The sequence below is a fragment of the Excalfactoria chinensis genome, chromosome 2 (genome assembly GCF_039878825.1).
Source record: "Excalfactoria chinensis isolate bCotChi1 chromosome 2, bCotChi1.hap2, whole genome shotgun sequence".
NCBI classification, from domain to species: domain Eukaryota; kingdom Metazoa; phylum Chordata; class Aves; order Galliformes; family Phasianidae; genus Excalfactoria; species Excalfactoria chinensis.
In genome coordinates this window covers 39,765,054-39,784,524 of record NC_092826.1, presented here as the reverse complement: position 1 = coordinate 39,784,524, position 19,471 = coordinate 39,765,054, and the positions used below count along the sequence as shown (strand labels likewise).

The window sequence follows — 19,471 nt, the reverse complement described above, 5'->3', positions numbered from 1 at the left end:
ATCTCTCTTTCTAGTCATCAAGACCTGCTGCCAATAAAACCAAGACTAAGAAGCACTTTGGACCACTCCTAACAACTGCCGAAAGCCCAGTTGGTATGTTACAGCAGTGTCATCTTGGTATTGTCAAAAAGACTTCCACTTTGTTTTGCCCCTTATCAAGGTAGAAGCTGCTAAAAGTACTGTTTTTTTTCTATTTTCGTACTATTTTGATTGAATTCCTCTCTTTACCTAGAATGCCAATTCTGTGAAACTGCATCAACTTTAGCTATTGCTCTTGAACAGGCAGAGTATTACTAGTACAGTATATAGTACATATCCTAGCAGGGACAGAACATTGTCCACAATTATAAGAGGAAGGAGCGAAAACCAACTTGTGGCTGTCTAAATGGAGGGTGAGATAATTCTTATTCATCTTAGAGACTGAGAAGCAGGTGTGTGGGAAACAAGGTATTTTCTAAGTATGAGGAATAGAGAGTGAAATGGAACTTTGTCAACATCCTGCATTCACAGTCTTCTGTATGTACCTGGGTCTGTTTAGTGTTGTGATCGAAAAAGAACTCTAGGCACAGTGAGCAGTATGAGGACTTAGGGACTGCCTCGTATCTTTCACTTTCTGAGTCCAGAGGAAAGGAGAGATAGGGCAATGATTTCTTTAGCCTTCATTTTTCTACTTGCTCTAGCAGCAGAATCAAAATGACAATAAAGCATGAGTGTACAAGAAGTATTTAAGTTAACTTTCCAATATTCATCTCTTGCTTGCTGACAGAACTGGTAAGTTTTTTTTTCCAGTTCAAAAGCAGTATAGTTTAATTTTTTTAAGGATTTTAAGTTGAATTGTACTATATTTCTGTAACAATCTAAAACTTAACAATTCTCTCTAATAGGATCTGCTGCTGAAAGCTCTAAGGATGCTGAAGACATAATTTGGACCTCTAGCGGCAGTGATTTCTCAGATAATGAAGATAAAACATCGATTTCAAGGTTACACAGCAAAAAAAGTCTCACTTCCAAAATAGAGAAGTCACAGGGCAGACATTTTTTGTTAGAGGACGGAAGTGATGAAGGTAAGTTCAAACACAAGCAGATTTGTCAGAAAACCTTGTAAGCTTCAAGTGCTGTAATAAAAATACAGTGAGATCATTCTGCTTAAAGGACACAACTAAAATGAGTTTAGATTATTTGGAGGATCTTTTTCCATCAGTATCAGCAAATATAGTATAACCTCTCATTATGAATTGTGTCCAAGAAATTAAACTTTGGAGTCCAGTAGCATTTTGTATCATTTCCTTTCCTGTGCTCATAGAGGCTGGGGTTGTGAACACCTTCCTCTGCCTGCTCTGTTCTACTAGTGGCATTGCTGTCTCTACATAACACTGAGTAGACGTGGCAGGATTTGCAGCTGCAGATAACATCATTTTACGTGGCATGAGTTCTCATTTCAGCACACAGTATTCCTTGTTGTCTCTGCTAGCTGTACTGTGCAAGCAACCATGAGTTTTGTTTCTAGGACTTGCTTTCTACTTTTTGAAGCAGGGGGTGACAGATAGCATAGACTTTGATTAAAGCAGTACAGCTGAAGACAGGAAAATTTAGTGTGCTTTATTATACTAAATGATTAGGATAATGTTTAATTTGCATTAGAACTTGTCAAGGGGTATTTTCAATGTAATTACTTGAGATGGATCTGAATCATTACAGGCAGGCTTTGGATCCTGGCTATCTGGTAGTTTTCAAACTGACTAATTTATGGTATTTTTGTGGCTCTGGCTAAGCACATTCCTTTGGTTTACAGCAAACTCGACCTTCCTAGTTCTTCTGTATTTGTCGTTGATTTTACACGTCTTTGATATATCTGGTCATCTGTTGTAATTCTTAGTAATTGCTTTTGTTCTTTTAGAAGTAGGACTGTTAATTTTGTGGACTTTAATCTGCTTACCGGGAGACTTTCAAGCATTTCATGCTATTGATATCATTCTCTTATAATTCTCTCAATCACTTATAATAAGCAGTTCAGTAACAAATATGTAATACAGCTCTTAATTTAAAAAAGGCAGTACACGGATTTGCTTTTACTCACATGAGGTAGCAAAATTCGGTTTCTCTATGTAAATGGCAAAGCTGATGTTTTATGTACCTGCTTGAAGGTACCAAGGAAATAAAAACATTTCCTCTTCAACTCTCTGATTTGAGTTGTTGAAGGCAGTGGGCTGTAAGGAAACTCCCCACTATAATAGAATTTTTTTTCCCCTTTTTTTCAATTAATTATCATGTGCATTAATTGTAGTATTGTGCATGGATATCTGTGTATGCATATTAGAGATGTTCAGTTGGAAGTGTGGGGGTAATAGCTAAGAAAATATTTTAAATGTGACATGCCATTTTGTGTGAAGTTTACTTTTGGAAATGAAGTTCTGGCACCTAAGTGTGATAAGATAAAACCTGGGATTCATACTGCCATCAGAAGCTGAATGCAGTGTGCCTCATAGCTTCCAGAGACCTCTCTGTGCTAAACTAGTCACAAGTGGCTGTATTTAAAACTTCTTCTATACAGCTTCCTTGGTTTTTTTTTAGGAACAGAAATGAATTCATGCACAGGCAAACCAGAGCTTTCTCTTTATTTGCCTGGGTGGCTTCAGCACTAGGAAGTTCTGTGAAGAAACTGTTTAACATGTAGCAGAACAAACTACCACTGTTTCACGTATCTGTAGAGATGCCTGGAGCGTCTTTACATGGAGGTGCCTCCTTTCTCTGCTTTCTGCTAAAGCAACACAAGGAAAACTCAGGTCCTTGTTTTTCTTCCTCTAAGCTTCATATTTTCAAAATGGAATGAGGTTCTTTTTGCCAGTAGCTTGTGTTCTGAGACTCTCGTACCTGAAGGGAGCATTTAGGAGGGCTGCTACGGCAACTCAGGCTTCCACTGCCTTTCAGAAGATCCTTTTGAATGAGTACAAGTGTATTTCTGGACTACTTGGTCATGAGTGTGGAGAAAGAACAGATCTGCATCTGTGTTTATTGCCAGTTTGTCACTGTTCTTTGTTTGAGGTAAACACTTGTTTTCTTGTGCCTGATTGCTCAGGAGAAATTAACACAAACATGTGTCTGATGTGCTCAGAGGTTTGGTTTGCAGACCTGTGTGGTTGGCCATGGTGTTCTACAAGGTTACCATTTCAAGTAGGAGTGGGAGTTACCACTCATAACAGATGTTAACTTCCATCAGCTTTGCAGCTCTTCCAGGTCACTGTCTGAAGTATTTGCTTTTGCTTAACAGTTAATTTTGAATAAGTACACTTGGGAAAAATCCAATGCAACTGGATGGAAAAAAACAAAGCTACTCTAAATCCTAGGAAATTAACAACTAAAACGAGTCATGGGTGATTAATGTTTTACTGTTTACATTCATATTTTTGAATATGTGAATGAATAAGAAACTTTATTGCAAATCTTCTTTAGATGAAGCGGAGTTTATTGACTGGGAGAAGGATAGTGAGTCTACAGATGAATGTGACGGATCTGAGAAAGATGGCAGCTCACTGGAGATATCTGACACGGACTCCTGCACAAATCTGAATTCCCTGCCTGTCAAAGAGGAGAATGATGAGCTTTGTATGGTAAGAAATGGTTTTCTTTTAAAATAAGGTTTTTTTCCTCCTATAATTATGCAGCATATTCTCATTGCACTTAACTTGGTGTGTGAAGCTTCTGTTTGCCTTACCTTAGAAAGGACCCTTGTTTACATGAGCTTTGGGATATTTTCTTTGACTCCCAAACCTCAAAACCAACAGTGCCCCACACCTAGAAACTGGTTGTGTGATTGCTGGGACACAGAATGACTAAGATAGGAAGGTGCCTCTGGAGATCATCCAGTTCAACCCCTGTGCTCAAAGGAAGGTCTCATAGAGTGAATTGCTCAGGGCTGTGTGGTTGTGTTTTGAGTCCCTTTGGGCTTGGGGACTCCACAGTCTTTCTGAGCGACCTGTCTAATCACTAAGTTTATTCTTAATATAAATGGGTTTTGTTGTATTTCAACATGTGCACAACAAGATGGTTAAGTGGATAGATTTCTTACCAGGAATGTGGTGATCTGGATTCTCCATAGCCCTTGTCTAATGGCTTTTTCCAGCAAGTTGATGTCAATTTCCTGTTATGTGCTGGGTCAGACAGTGTCTTATTTCTCTGGAGTGCTTTGAGAGCTTGACTATTTGTCAAATTCAGTTAATTGTGCATGGGGCATATTCTCCAAGCAGTGGTGAGGTAAGAGACTAACTTAATATAGGACTGTCTTTTTAGTGATGAGGATTGGAGAACTCAGGAAAAGGCAGAAGTAAAAAGTGCTGGTAGTGCCAGGGTGCGGTTGGCGAGCCCCCACACCCTAAGGTACGCAGCCCGTCGGGAGCCTGGCGCCGGCCTCCAGCTGTCTCCTCCTTGCCCGCTAGGGGGTGCCACAAGCCCGCGCTGCGACGGGCCGGGCCGTTCCCTGCTACCGCGGAGGATTCAACCAGTGGGAACGGAACCGGGATTTGTGCGAGCTGTAGAAAGTCGTCCCGCTTCTGTTACATCAGTGTGTTACCCCACTGTAGTTGGAAGCTGGATAAATTGTGAGACGCTTCAGTATTAGTAAGGGGAGAGCCCTCATGCGAGGGCTTTTTAGGTGCAAACACGTGGAACAAAATTGTTTAATCTTAACCAGAATATTTACACTACTGCAAGAGTCCCTGAGTAAATGGGATGGGACGATCCCTTTGCAGGTTTCCCTTTCCCAGTCAGTGGGGATTTCCATGGGTGGTCAGCCCTACCAGTGAACTTTCCTTTGGGAATTTGGTGTATGTGGAAGGGTAGAGCCCCAGTGATTGCTTTCGTTTGCATTCTTTGGATATGCACTTTTTCTAGGAAAAACAGCAGAAGCACTTGGGGTGGTTCCAAAAGAGAATACAAAAGAAGTGCTCCCCGCAGGAGGTCATTTGCTTTAAGAGTATCCTTCAAAAAAAAAAGCCTCTTGGTTTTGTGGTGTAGTTTATGGTTTGGGAAGGAAGAAAGAAATATGTTGATATATCATCATTTCTGTGGTATTTACTAAAGCTCTGGAACCTAATGAAGTGTGTGGATAATCGAAAGACCTTGACATTTATTTTACTCCACTTCAAAATATGACAAATACCAGGGGGTTCTAGAGGTTTGGGGTTGCTGCCAGATACCCTTATTGTACTATTTACATATGGTGAAACTGTGCTAGGTTTCTACTGAGAAATATAAAAAGGTGAATAACTGTTTTCTTCCCAATATATTAGTATTTGAAAATCTACTCATCGACAATTAACTATGCAGGAAGACCTGTAGTGGTACAGAGATGAAACTTCTGCTTGTGTCAGGTGTAAAAGGAGTCCCATTTCAGTCTGTTTCATCTTCAGTCCTGTGCAGTGCCTTTCTTAGCAGCTAGCTGCCTCTGATGTGTGAAGCTATCCGGCAGAGAATGAGGAAGGCAAGTTGTATTTAGTCTTGTGGTGAGCAACTATGAGCTAATTTTTGCTTCTGTTCAGAGTTTTTGGAAAAAGAAGTGTGAAAGATAGGACAGTCACACTTAGCTTTCATTTGTATGTCTTTAAGGGGCGGGAGAGTTTTATTTTGTAATTACTAAATTTTCTTTGACTTAAAAATGGTTGAGTTTTTGCTTAAGGTGATGCAGAACAAAGTTCTTCTAGCAAGGCCTTATCCCAGAAGGTTTTATTCCGAGAGCTCCTCTGCTCTCGGTTGTCTGTGAAGGATGCCTTGTTGATGTTTTGCTTGAAGACAGCATTGCTAGAATAACAACAGAAGTTAATGTTAATTTTTTAAGCATGCATGTTTTCCAGAGTATTATCAAATGAATTCAGAATTGGTCTCACAAACTTAGGTGCACTGGTAATAACTACTTTGACTTGTGCTGAGGTCTTGTGTTATGAGCTTAAGTTCAATGTTGTATCAATGTTTAAATTATTTGCAATTTATGAATACTTTATGGATTATATGAAATCTCACAGAATGGTTTGGGTTGTAAGGGACCTTAAAGATTAGTTCTAAATCCACTGCTATGGTCATGGACAACTCTCACCACATCAGACTGCACAGGGCCTTGTCCAGCCTGGCCTTGATCTGCTTCAGAGATGAGTACCACAGCTTCTCTGGGCAGCTGTGCCAGTGCCTCACTGCCCTCTGAGTAAAGATTTCTTTCTAATGTCTAATCCTGTCTCTATAATCACTGATAGAGACCCTCCCCAGCTTTTCTGTAGCCTCCCTTATGTACTGGAAGGCTACAGTGAGGTCTCTCCAGAGCCTGTTCTTCTGCAGGCTGAACAACACTAACTCCCTTAGCCTGTCTTCGTAGGAGAGGTTCTCCAGCTTCCTGGCTGCCTGGCCAACTCAGTCCAACAGCTTCATCTCTTTATGCCAGTGACTCCAGAGCTGAATGCAGTGCTCCAGGTTGGGATGGATCTCAAGAGAGCAGAGTGAAATGGCAGAGGATACAATTGACTTTCTGGGCTGCAAGCATGCTTTGCTGGGTTGTGCTGAGCTTCTCATCAACCAACAACCTTCTCCTCAGGACTGCTCTCAATCCATTCATGGCACAGCTTTTTTTTGTGCTTGAAGCTGTCCTGACCTGGGTGTGGAACTTTGCACTTGGCCTTATTGAGCTTCATGAGGTTTGCATGGATTCACCTTTGGAGCCTGTGCATGTCACTCTAGATGGCAGCACTTTGCTCCGGTGGATCAGCTGCACCACTCAGCTTGGTATCCTTGGCAAACTTGCTGAGGGTGCCCTCAATCCCATTATCCATGTTGCTGACAAAGTTGTTAGATAATGGTGGTCTCCGTGTAGATGCCTGTGGAACACTACTATTCTTCTAGTGCTGTTGGATGTGAATTTGCGTTTTCTGCCATAAACTTTCTACTCTGGAAATGTTCTCTGTCCCTTTGTGTTTAGTGGCATCACCTCTGCAAATTCCTACAATCTTGTTGAGCTGCAAGATCTCCATTGAGCCTCCTCTACTCCAAACTAAGCAATCCCATTTTTCTCAGCCATTTCCCCATAAGACTTTGCTCCAATCTGAGGCCTTCTCATCTGTCACAATTGTGTTCAATCTGTTGTTAAGTACATTTATTTCTTGCTGTCTTAATGTGGTGTTATTTTTCCAGAGGCCTCTCTTCCTCTGTGGTGTTAAATGGGGGAGTTCAATGTGATATTTTAAGGAGCTCACTGAAGTGAGTGGAAGAATTATACATGATCAAGGTTTTCCTTATGTTTCTGGCCCTGCTGTTATGTCTTTGCTCTCTTCATCTATTACAATGGTAATTATAGCTATTATTGGCTTGGTAATTAGAATTAAGTCTAGATCTATTGTTGTGTAACAGAATTTAAAATAGGTTATTTCAAAGTAGGGAATCATTATTATGGCAAATGGAATTTGTGCCGTCTGTCAGGCTGATGACTTAACACTGATAAAGAATGATGATGTGACTGTATTGTTATAAGCAATTATTTTTTGTCAGTCCATTACCAAAAGAAGTCTGTTGGAATATATACAAGAAATGCACAGGCCTACTATTATTTCTAAACATGTAGTTCATGAAATAGTTAAAGTTAGGATGGGCTTCAGGATGTCTCTTGGTTCAAGCTGCTCAAAGCAGGCTCAGGTGTCAGGTCAGACAAGGTTGTTTGGCACTTTTGTCCAGTGGAATCTTGGAAAAGTTGTTAAAAATGATGTTTGCATAACCAATCTGGGCAGTGCCCACCTTCCTTCCTTGTATCTCTCCTCTGCATTTCTACCTTTCTCCCCTTCCAAAAAAGTGAACTTTGCTTTTCTGAGTAGAACTGGTCTCTTCAGGTGGCCCTTCTAGCACAATATATTGGTCAAGGCCTCAAGTTGGTAGCAATGCAGGAGCAGATGCTATTTGAGCTCATACTGGTAAGATCAAATGATTTATAGCTGGACTACTGGACAAAGCTGAAGAGGTATGCCAGCAGTTTGCTGCTACAGCCGTGTCATTACATCTTTTCCTCTAGGAAAGAACCTCAAAACTTTTTTCCATAATTGAAGCCAAGAGCTCCCCTCTCAACGTTGTTTTTCGCAGATTATCAGAATAGAAGGCTGCATGTCAGTGGTTGAGCTGTGACTATCTGTGTTATGACTAGTTTCTAAGTCTTCAGTTAAGCAATGACCCCATTAATTTTAAATTGGGATCAGTCAGGTATTAGCTAAGCTGACATCTGGCTGGTTCAAACGTTCCTTGCTTTAATGGTTTAAAGTATCTTGGGAAGAATTTTCTTTATAGTCCAGGAGATAAGAGTTCAAATATCAGTTTAGCTGAATTGGCTCGTTATTTTCCTTAGGAATGATGCAGCCAGTCTTACAAGTGACTTGGTGCTCACTAAGTGCCTTTTCTGTGGCGTAAAAGTGTTGGGGGTCTGTGGTGCCCATTTTGCAGGAAGATTTTGCCACAGCTATGACGTACTTGTGTGTTTCCATATATATGTATGTTCTTGTAGGTGATCCAGAGTGTCCCTGAAGCAGCAGAACTACTTTGGGCTTAGTTTGTGAAGTTTTGTGTGTCTTCTTAACTAAGTATAAGAGAGCTGTGTATTCCACATCCTGGGTGTACGAAATGTGATGAATTGCAGAAGTTACCACAGTGACATAAACAGACTTTAGATCCTGCTGCCTGTGCTGTCATTCCAAGACTGTATTTTTATGTTGTTTCAAACACTGGGCTGTTTGTGTATGCTAATCCAACTCCTCTGCTTTGTTTAAATTAGGGCTTCAGCTGAGCAACATATTCTTTCTTGCACGGCTCTGGAGAGCAACAGCTTTAAGTGCAGTTGACAGCATTGCTATCTCTGCCTATGTGTATCAAACACTCCTCTTCTTTACTGTATTCCCTTCTTTCTTTAAGAAGACTGCAGTGGCCTGTGGTGGTTTTCCTGTGGCTGCATTCCGTGGGAGGGATCTGGGTTTTCGCAGGCCTGGCATTGCTCAGTACTAAGACTGTCAAGAGCATTGCAGAGTCTTCAGGAGCCTTAGGGAGAAGCAAGGAGGTAGATGTTTGCTCTGACAGTGTCCTGACCTTGGTTTCAGGAGATGAAGCAAAGAAAGTGTGTCCCACATGTCTGTTTTGTAGTCTGGTGCTTGTGCTAGGTAGGGGCAGCTGTAGGAAAGAGAATATCATACACTGTGGGTGCACTACTGTCCTCTGGAAGCAGAGGAAGACAGGAGAGCTAACAACATCAGTAGGAGTTTGAAGCCCTTTGTCTTACTTGTCTCCCACCTCAGATAAGACTGTTTGCTGTTACAGACAATTTGCTAGCAGTTTTGAGCTCTGCAAAGATCTGTGAGAACAGTGGGAAAGTTGCTGGGTTTTTTGTTTTGTCTAAACTTGTCTTCCAAACTAATTTTTCACAGTTTGCCTTGGGACTGCTCAGGCTAGATGGGAGGTTGGTTTGAATTTGTTTGAAATCCCTTCTGAGGGATATTGGGGGGGGGGGTTGGAAATTGTAGTGGAATACAGGGGATCAGTCTTAGTTGTTTGTTCTAATAACTGTACTGTGGTTCTAGAAAGAAATTGTAAGAAAGTAGGTTGACAAATGCCTTGAGTTTTGTTTCCATCTACACAAAGTAGTCTATGTACTGCATACTGAATTTAATAACCGCGTCTAAAAAATGTTAGAACTCTGTTAACAACTCCTTTATTCAATTAGCAGCTCCTTTGTTTTAATCTGTCCTGTGGGTTGTTGTTTTGTCTTGAAAATAATTTTATTCTGTTTCCATGACTTTTTCTGTTACCCGTTGTGCCAAATCATTGCATCAGATGAAGAACCAAATGCATCAGAGAAAGTAAAACCACTGTTTTACCACCAGATATGTTTTTTTTATGTCCAATGGGGAAGAAAACATGTATTGTACCTCGTGCTTCCACAGCCAGCATTTGTTCTCAGGCTAAACCTTGCTGATCTAGGGGCTTGTCACAGCAGTACAAGAAAGGCAGGTGCGTGTCTATCTTATAAATAAATAAAGCTTGTGTAATGCTACGTCTGGAATGACTGGTAAGTAAAAATAAGGTATTACATGTCCAAGATCATCCAGTTACTGGTAGAATAAGTCAATCATGAGGTGTATCAAAGTCATCCAATTATCCCTCTAGTTTGATATTAAGTGTTTAATTTCACTTTTCACAAAAATGTAACAGTTCTTGTAATAAGGGCTTCTGATAAAATCTATCGCGTGTTGAAGATCTGAAAATTAATCTAGAATACCTTAGAAAATATAGGAAACCAAAGTCTAGAAACAGTTAAAAGCCCCAGTGGCTGTGTTTCTCCGTCTGTTTAATGGATGAACATGTTGTGTATCTCTTTGCTTCCTTCCTTTGAAGGCAATTTTGTAGGACTTTTTCATGATGTATTTTTTGTTGAGGTTTAATCATTTTACTATTCATGTCACGTGTCTTTTGATTGGAAAGAATGCAGTTTTATGGTATGGTATGGAGGAGCAGGACATTTGTTCCTGGCTCTTTCCATGATGTGGAAGTGTGTTGGATAGATAAGGAGTAAATGAGATCAGAACAAATAGGATGAGCTGAGAATGCTTATAACAGTGTTTAAGAAATGTTGAAGTGGGAACTTTGGGGAGAGGTTGGCTTTTCTGGGGACAATGAAATTGTACTGGGGTGGGGTGAGGTCCTCATTTCTCATAGCCAGTTTGGCAGGGTCTGTGTCATGTTCTGTTGCTCTTGCTTTGTGATAAACAGTTTCTAGACAAACGTCTGAATCATCTGCAGATGACAGTTCAGATTTACAGATGTTTTGTTATCAGGACACTTGCATTCCAGCCTAATAACCCTGGTGACTGATTAACCCTTTCTGTTGGCAAGTCCTGTAGAGATGGGCTGGAACTCCAAATTCCTAAAACGTTGGAGGACTTTGCCTACTCTGCAAGAATCTTTCAGCACACTCTGTATAGATAGATCAGCTGCATATAACCCTGCCCCCACATTTTTTTCCTCTTTAACATGTCACTCTTTGCTTCCAGACCAGGGCTAGCAGCTCTGATTGCTTGAGAACTGTCTTTGTCTCTGGTCTCTTTGAAAATAAGCTCATACAATCGTAAGGTTGGGAAAGACCGTAAAGATCATCCAGTTCAGCTATCAGTGTGTCTGCTAACCCATGTGCCTCAGCGCCATATTTACATGCTTCTTGAAGGCCTTCAGACATGGTAACTCCACCAAAACAAAAAGATTATTCGTTCATAAATGTTATGAGTGAAAATTTCACGTCTTAAAAATGCCTCCTTCTACTACTCACAACTTTGGCTCAACCTTACAATCTGCAGTTATTGAACGCATGGCAATGCTGAACCTCACCCTTTGTTGGCTGCTCAATCCCAGTGCAGTGGGCATGCTTTTTGACCCAGTTCCAGTCATTCTCCACCCACTCAGTCTCTTCCCAACTCTGTCGCTGTTTCATTTACTTGTCCCCATTCACCCCCTGTTGCTCAGTCTCAGTTCACCAGGTCTCTCTCTTGCTTAATACAACCATTTAGTTCTGTATCAACAAATACTCTCATCTGGTAGCAGCCCTTCAAAAAGAGGTAGCTACAACAGCTGTGCACATAAGGCACTCTGTCAGGGCAGCGCTGTTGTTGCAGCTTCCAGTGTTCTGCATATGATTTTTTGTTCCTCTACATATCTTCCTCACCATTACATTAGTGCAGAAAAGCCCTGTTCTTGCTCGTTACGTATTCCAGTGGGGCTGCTGAGAGGTTTGATGCCTCTCTGAAAGGAAATGACTTGAGTTTTGTGGACCCTTTCATGGTTCATTTCTAATGCACGGGGCAGCTAAGTGAGGAAAGCAGACTGGAGCTGCCTGTATGTGAAGGTGAACGCTATGGGGAGTACAGCTGCACATATAGTAATCATGGACGAAACAGAATAAGGGTTTTGTTGGAGTTTAAGTGCTCAGAAAAGTTGCTTTAAAGAAACGTTTCCCCATTAGCTATGTTTGTGGGCAGTAGTTTTGGTTCTCACATTTTTGTGGGGGGGAAAAAGGTGTAGTGGAAATAGGAAAGGTTCAGTGATGGTTGGTAGTAGTGATCAGGTGTATGAAATCTTTTTTGCATGGGAAGAAATTTGGCATAATAAAAACCTTCAGCCTGAAGGTGAGTGCTGAAGAAGCCCATGGATAACAAGTAGATAGTAAATGAATTTACTGGCTGCTGCATAGAGCTAGGAGGCATCAGGTGAGACTAGCAGGTTGGCTTGATATTTAAAAGGAGGTTATTCATCTCACTACATGAGATTGAGCTTCAAACTCCATGCCATAGGGTGATGTGGATGCTGAAAGATTATGTGGGTTCAAAACTAGTTGGATAAAGGTTGTGGAAAAAGAAATCTGTTAGGGATTAAATACAAAGATCTGGCCTCTAGTTGAAGCCAGACTGGAAGAAGGGAAGCTGCTGTGTGGTGGTATTGCCACACATTTGTCCTCTTTTAAGCTCTTCCTTAAACATCTGACATTAATCCCTGTCAGAAACAAACTACAGGGCTAGAACTGTTCCTGGTAGATTCCCCTGCAGCTATTCCCATATTTGTATGCCGTGGGCTTTTCAATGTGTATGAATTTTGTCCTTTTTCTGCAGTGAGTTGAGAAGACAACATGTCAAAAGACAATGCTGCAAATAAGTATTCTCTTGGTGCAGCACTGTAAGTATCTTTTGCAGCTCTAACTCTCTGTATCACCTGCTTCTCCTTGTGGCTTCTGCCATCTTTTTTCTGTGTAGTCTGGTTTATGCTTCATATTTTTAGTAAACCTTTCCAAACAGACGTAGGGATGGGAAGGAGCTTATAAAACAACATAGATTCTGTAGAGAGTGATGGCTGTATTCAGACTTGCCTAGAGAAGCATTTAGCTTCCCTGGATTGAGCTGGTAACAGGCTTCACAGACTGTTTTATTAACTTAATTAATTGGATGAAGATGGAGTGCAAAATTAGGGTTGTTTTTTTCCTCATTTGGAGCTTTTCATTTTTGACTAATTGGAGCAGTGCCAAGGCATTCATTTTTATGTATATCTGTAGAAGTATATTTAAGAGTTGTGAAACATAAGAAGTGTTGTGGAGTTGTATTGTGAATCTGATATATTCCAGAAATAGATTTTCCTTGGATATTAAGGTATGAAGCTCTCCAGAATGTTCTGGGATGAGTGAGCAATTTGAATAGCGGTGCAAGAAAAGTCGAATAATATAAATCCACAATACAGAGTGTTTTTTCTGAAGTTAATAGGATAATTTTGGAGCATGCATGAGGGTATGATGGCGTGGAATAAAACTGGAAATAGGTACATAACTCTCTGAAGTAATAAATGAATGAGTTATTTATGAACAGCTGGCACAGGATTATTATATGGAGTGTTTGTCTAACTTGGGTCCTAAATTATGGTAGTACTAGGAAACAATGTAGGACTGTATTAAACATCGTGCTGGGGAGGAGGTTCTCTGTTGCATTTCAGGTGCTTTCTCAGCCTAGTGTTACATGGGGGTTATTAAGGCTGAGTGATTGAGGGATTTATCCTCTAGTACTATTCTCTCTCCCTTTCTGAACCAAATTAACTTTGTAGTCTCCAAACATCTGGGGAAATTGATACCCCAATTTAATAATGCATTGTTTGATAGAATCGGGAGAGCAAAAAAAGGACTTTTGGCTATGAAGGTTGTAGATAAAGCACTATATTTCATAGTGTTCTTTGCAGGCATGTTCAGAGCAAAGAAATAATATTATGGACAGTAATAATTGTAAAACCATATTGTATAGTTGTACACTGGGGATCTTCACTAGCAGTGAAATCCAGCTTCTGTGCTCCTCCTTCACAGGGCTTATTGGAATCATTCTTATAATGTTGAGATCCTTGTGGTGAGTTGGAAGGATGTATTTATATATTTATGTACTTGAAACAGTCAAGTCAAGGCAACTCTGCGCTAGGGAAGTTTGTCATGAGCCTGTAGTTATTGGAAGAGGAGGTAAAGAAGGATATGTTATGCTTATGTGGTTTGTAAAGGGAAGATAAATTGAAGAATATCCACATATGTCAACTTTTCAAAGGGTTGGAATAGTAGTGCAAAGTTGGGATGAGGAAATAGGAGTAATTGCCACTCTTGTGCCTAAAAAGAAAAATAGCTGACAATCTTATAACCTGCTGTTCAGCTCATTGAACAAATACAAAAATCATTGTTTTTACAATAAACAAATCTGGAGAGGGGGGAAAGAAGACCATGTTGATGTCCATCTATTTTTAACCTTTAGATGCACTTGACATTTGTTTTCTACATTTTTTTTTTTTCCTTTGTGCAAACAGTGGAGCTAAACTTGTAGCATACGCTGTGGTTTACATATCTTGTGACTTAGAAATTCTGGGGTTGCTTTTCTCTTCAGTAAGAGCTCTAAATATAAAGACTTAGTATCTAATCACTTCTTATCTTAGTATAGACTTATCTTAGTATAGACTTAGTATAGACTTAGTATCTAACCACCAGTTGATGAGTTGATTCATCGCTAAGTGAAAAGTATTGCATGAACCTCCTTGGTACCCATTATGTGTACTGAATGCTTAGGAGAATTTAGGTTAACATCATAGCAGAGGTGTGTTGGAAGCTCAATGGAAGAAATACTGAAGGGGAAATTTAAAACCTGATTTTACACAGTATTAGAAGGTAACATGGCTTTTACACCACTCTTGTGCCATGCAAGTCACTGGATGAATTAAAAGAATGAAGAAAAACAGGAATATTTAAAATACTCTATCACTTTTCACTGTATAACCTAGCAACTACTGTGAGCAATCTCACATTGGCATTTGTGCATTTTTAAATCATGGTTTATTGCAGGCCTTGCTTATACATTATGGCTTCAAAACTTAGATTGTGAACAGGTAAAAATTCCTAAATTCTCTGTGTATTGCATGTGTGATCTTTGATGCTACTCTGCTGTTTCTTAATTGCCACCAATTACTTTGTGAGCATTTTGGATAGTGGTGGTGGAAGTTTTGTGGTACCTTCTCCAGACTCTCTGAACAGTCAGAAGTAATGATGTAGACAAGCGTTCAGCCAATTGAAGGTCTGCCTCTTAGCAGAGCTGCACTCCTGGTTTAAAGAGAAGGGAATGGCAATGCAGCTTGTGGTTGTTGTTGGCTTTTTTTATGTGAACTGTGATGAATGAATGATATCTTCTAAAGGAGCTACCCAAATGTTAATAGCATTGTGGAGCAAGCTGGAAGAAAAGCAACTTTTGATGTTTTTTTTTCCCCCCTCCCATGATAATTTTTTTTTAATGCACTTAATTGCTCCGGCTCTGTAGCTGGCACGAGGTCATTTCATAAGCTGTCACTTTGTTTTGCTTTTTATTTTTATTTTTGCACTGGTCATGGCATAATACTTAACTTTCTTGAGGCATTTTTTCAGGTGTAGCAGCAGTAACATGTGAGCGTAACTGGGTCTGAAACCTGTAGCTGCTGACCTACCTGTAGTCTCTTCTGATTACTTTTACTGAGAGAACATGATTAGGAGTTAAGCAGCATCACCAGACTTCTGCAGTTTGCTTTAAGGTGTGGTTGGACAGTTTTCTGAAGGAAAATGTATCTATTGGGCTGATAAAGTGAAACGCTGCTACCTGAAGGAGTTCTGAAATTACAGATGAGTACAAATCCCTTCACCATAGCAGGAAGGAAATGTTAATGTGTTTTGTACTTGTTCTTCTCTTCATGTCTTGAATAGGCTGCAGATAGGATGCTGATTTCAGCAAAGCTGTGATCTGATTGATTCTTGCTGTTGTTACTTTTTTTTTCCTTGAGCTCCACAGTTTTTTTAATTGCTGCTTTATTGTGCGTTTAAGTCTTCAGCTTCCAGAGTCTGGTTAGCATATTATCTTTCGTGGCATTCTGCCAATGTTTATGGGATTAAAGCAAAAGGAAGTTCTGGTTCCTTGTTTATATCTAAAATGCAGAGTGGATCTGATAGGTTTGCTTATTAGTGAAACTGAAACTTCATACCTGATGCCTCAGTCTCTCTCTGACAGATTTTAATCCCAATATATTCTGTTCCCAAAAGGAATAATGCTGAAGTTTTTGCTAAATCAGATTGGTTATGATGAAGTCTAAGCAAACAGCTCTGGAAAGAGTTGGAAAGGAGTTTGGTTTTGCTTTGTGCTTAGCTGTGTACTGTTGTAAAGAGTAGAAACGATACTGTGGAAAATGAATACTTGCTAAAACTCTAAGCAGAGAATGAATGAGAGCAATGTAACAGCATGAAAGAATAAGGTAATGTGAGGAAAGTCATATGGTGTGACTTAAAGGAATTAACAGAAATGAGAATGAAATTTAAGATTTGATAACAAATTTGTTTTAACACTTTGAAAGCCTGTGTAGCACCCAGAGGCCTGATCTGTCCTATTATGGTACTGCTGGGGTTGAAATATGCTCAGTACTACATGTGTCTATCTTAGGCTTAGGAAAAATAAGACAAGCTGCCCTGGTTTTAGAGGGGTAAAGGGATGGGGTCAAAAGACAAAACCACCCACCCTCTCAACCCATAGCTTTTAAACAGCCCAGAATGGTGACCCTGTGTTTAGCTGGCAGTGGGTATCATCTCCTTCACTGCAAATGGTTTAACCTTATTAAATAATTTGAATGGTCGTGTTGTCTGTGCATAGTCAGATGAAGTCTGTCTACCTTTATTGTAACCATAGATCACAAATGCTGTTGAGTTCTCCCATAGATGGCTAGATGTTTTTTCACCTATTTGCTTTGCTTTTAGTAATTATTTCTAGACCAGGGTGTTAGGAGGGTTAACAATTTGTGTAATATTAAAGATTAATAGAGTTGAAGTGCTTTGACTTCCATTATTCCATATGATAGCAAAGCAGCGCCAACTTAATTCTGGCATTATCCTGCTTGCACTTGCCTATGGTTGTGATTGTATCTCATGTGATACTGTGCTTCCTGTTCCTCTGAAGTCATATTTCTGGGCTGCTTCTGCACTTACGTCTCCCTGCTGCTGTGGGTCTGTCCCAGATTCTTTTCTCTGCCCCCATAAAGGGATACTTTAACTGTTGAAAAATGGGGGAGGAGAAAGTAGGCAAACATGTTATTGTTGAGTTCTGCAACATTACTGTGAATCCAGTAGGTGCTCTTTGCTTTATTATTATGAAATGGCCCAACATTCATATGAGTAAATTGACGGGTTAACACAGAAGAAGGAATTGTTCTTCTTATTGAGGATCTGAGCTTTGTTTAACCCTTCTTTTTAAGGGGAATGAGCCTACTCATTTAAATTGATGTTGTGTTTAAGAAAACCATGTATTTCTCACCTGGTAGGTATGTACCCATAGCCATAGCTGTAGTCTCGTGCTGTTGTGGTTACTTTCCTATCTTTATAGCTGGAAATGACAGGAGGAGTGTTTGTGGCTCAGCGCTTGACTGTGCTTTGAAAATGGGGCTTTGCTGTTGAAGTTACTGGTGGGTAGGTCAGATTTGCCTTTGTGTGTTAAATAAAAACATTAATAGCGTGGTGCAATTGAAAGTTTTAATTCAAGCAGTATGTGCTGAAATCAAGGAATGTGTTACTCTGCCTTTGGTCCTGGCTAAGCAAATTGCATCCAGTCATTTGAGATTCTCTCGACCACAAATGAAAATATTCCACTGTTTAACAAACTGAAATACTTTGTGTTCCAGAGTGATGAGGTGGTTTAGGAGGAGGGCAATGGAGCACAGGCCCTGCTGGCTTTTGTGTCCTGCTGCAAAATAAGAGGACTTGTTACTTCATTTTCCAAATGGAGGAAATCTCAGCTCTTTTTTTCCTAAACATCCCATTCATAGTCTTGAAGAGCGTAAGAAGCAGCAATCTGTTTGAATATGTAGTTTAACAGGATAAATTAATGTCACACTTCTAGAGCTAATGGCCTTCGTGCATTTGCTTAGAGGTTACATGCCATGTTGCGTGTGATTAAGACGAGGAGCTTGCGTGATTGTGGTTAAGTGTGTCACATCCTCCCTTCAACTTAGCCCTCCTTGGAGATGCTGGCAGTCTCCCCGTGGTTTGCCCACTTGCCAGCTGGGAGTGGCTCGAGAAAACTTCACTAACCTGTGGATCTGGTTCTCAAGCAAACTTTCAGACTTAACAGTATCTCGGGACTCCTTGCCAAGCCCAATTAGGAGAGAGGGAAGGGCATTAGGGCAGGCTTTCAAAATTTGGCAGGGAACTGGTCTGTAATTTTGTGACAAATTTGTGCGTATTCAAATTGTGTTGTGTAGGGGATTGCTGGTTTATTCTCTCCTTGACAACCCAGTAAACTCCTTTGTAAACATGAGACTACTGTGGAGCTCCCCTCTTCTATGAAAGCCTTCCCACATCTCCTCTGCAAGGTGGTGGTTCTGGATGTGCTTGGAGGGCAATGGGAAAGTAACTGCTTTGACACTGAGTAGTGTTCGCATATTTGTTAAATAAATCTCGAAATCTTTCTATGCCTTCCCTAGGGATTTTTAAAGATAGCCTGTGGAGTCAAGGTACATTGTTAGTAATTTATTTTACCGTTCTTGATATTAATCATTTGTAGCATCAGCCATCTGCGTATTTCTTATTTAAATGCTTTCCCTTCTTTTAATTTAAGGACGAATTCACTCATTTACGCTGCTACTCCAGTTACCCTCTTCATTCTGCAGTGGAACTGTCATAAAAACAGGAGATGAGAAATTATCTCTGCTGTGGCTTCTCCTGTGAAGATTGTCACTAATGTTTGGCCCTGTCAAATGATTGTTAGTTGTTTCTTGGGAGCTTTAAAATTATTCACTCTTTGTCTACCTCCCTTTGGTCCTGGTCAACATCTGGTTGTTTTTCTCCGGTGTGTGAGTTTGTCTTCAGTGTGTGTGTGTGTGTGTATATATATATATATGTATATGTGTGTGTGTGTATATATATATATATATGTATATGTGTGTGTGCATATATATATATATATATATGCACACATATCTACATATATATCCTACACAAGAGATAAGTGAAAGTGGTTCAAGAAGTGTATTTCTCACACCTTTCTAGATTAGTGTTTACTTTAAGATGCAGTTATTCAGAAAATCATGTACTTTTTTCATTCTCAAAACAACTTCAGAACATCAAGGACATGACATCTTTCTTTTTTCATCTTTCAGGCATTCACACAGAATTCTTTTCCCAATCACTATAGAATTATAGCTAATAAAATACAAATTGCAAGTCACAAGTAGGATTCTGGATCAGAGAAAAGGACTTCTTGAAAGAGTTTTCTATGACACTAAGCAGGGACCCAGTAATTTCTTATGCAACTTTTGTTGTCCCTTTAGTTAGTAGATTTGTTTAGCCATTCTTATAACTTGCAGTATGTAGTGAAGGCAAAAATGAGTGCAGCCTTCACATATATTCCTGATGTTG

The 19,471-nt window shown here is 40.0% G+C and overlaps 1 protein-coding gene across 1 annotated transcript in view; it reads left to right on the top strand.

The window, feature by feature from the left end:
* Positions 1-19,471, top strand: part of SPIDR (scaffold protein involved in DNA repair) — a 198,756-nt gene that overhangs the window by 6,819 nt on the left and 172,466 nt on the right. Inside the window, exons 3-5 of the mRNA XM_072330289.1 lie at positions 15-93; positions 885-1,064; positions 3,451-3,608. Coding sequence (XP_072186390.1) covers positions 15-93; positions 885-1,064; positions 3,451-3,608 — 417 coding nt within the window. The remainder of the gene's footprint in view (positions 1-14; positions 94-884; positions 1,065-3,450; positions 3,609-19,471) is intronic.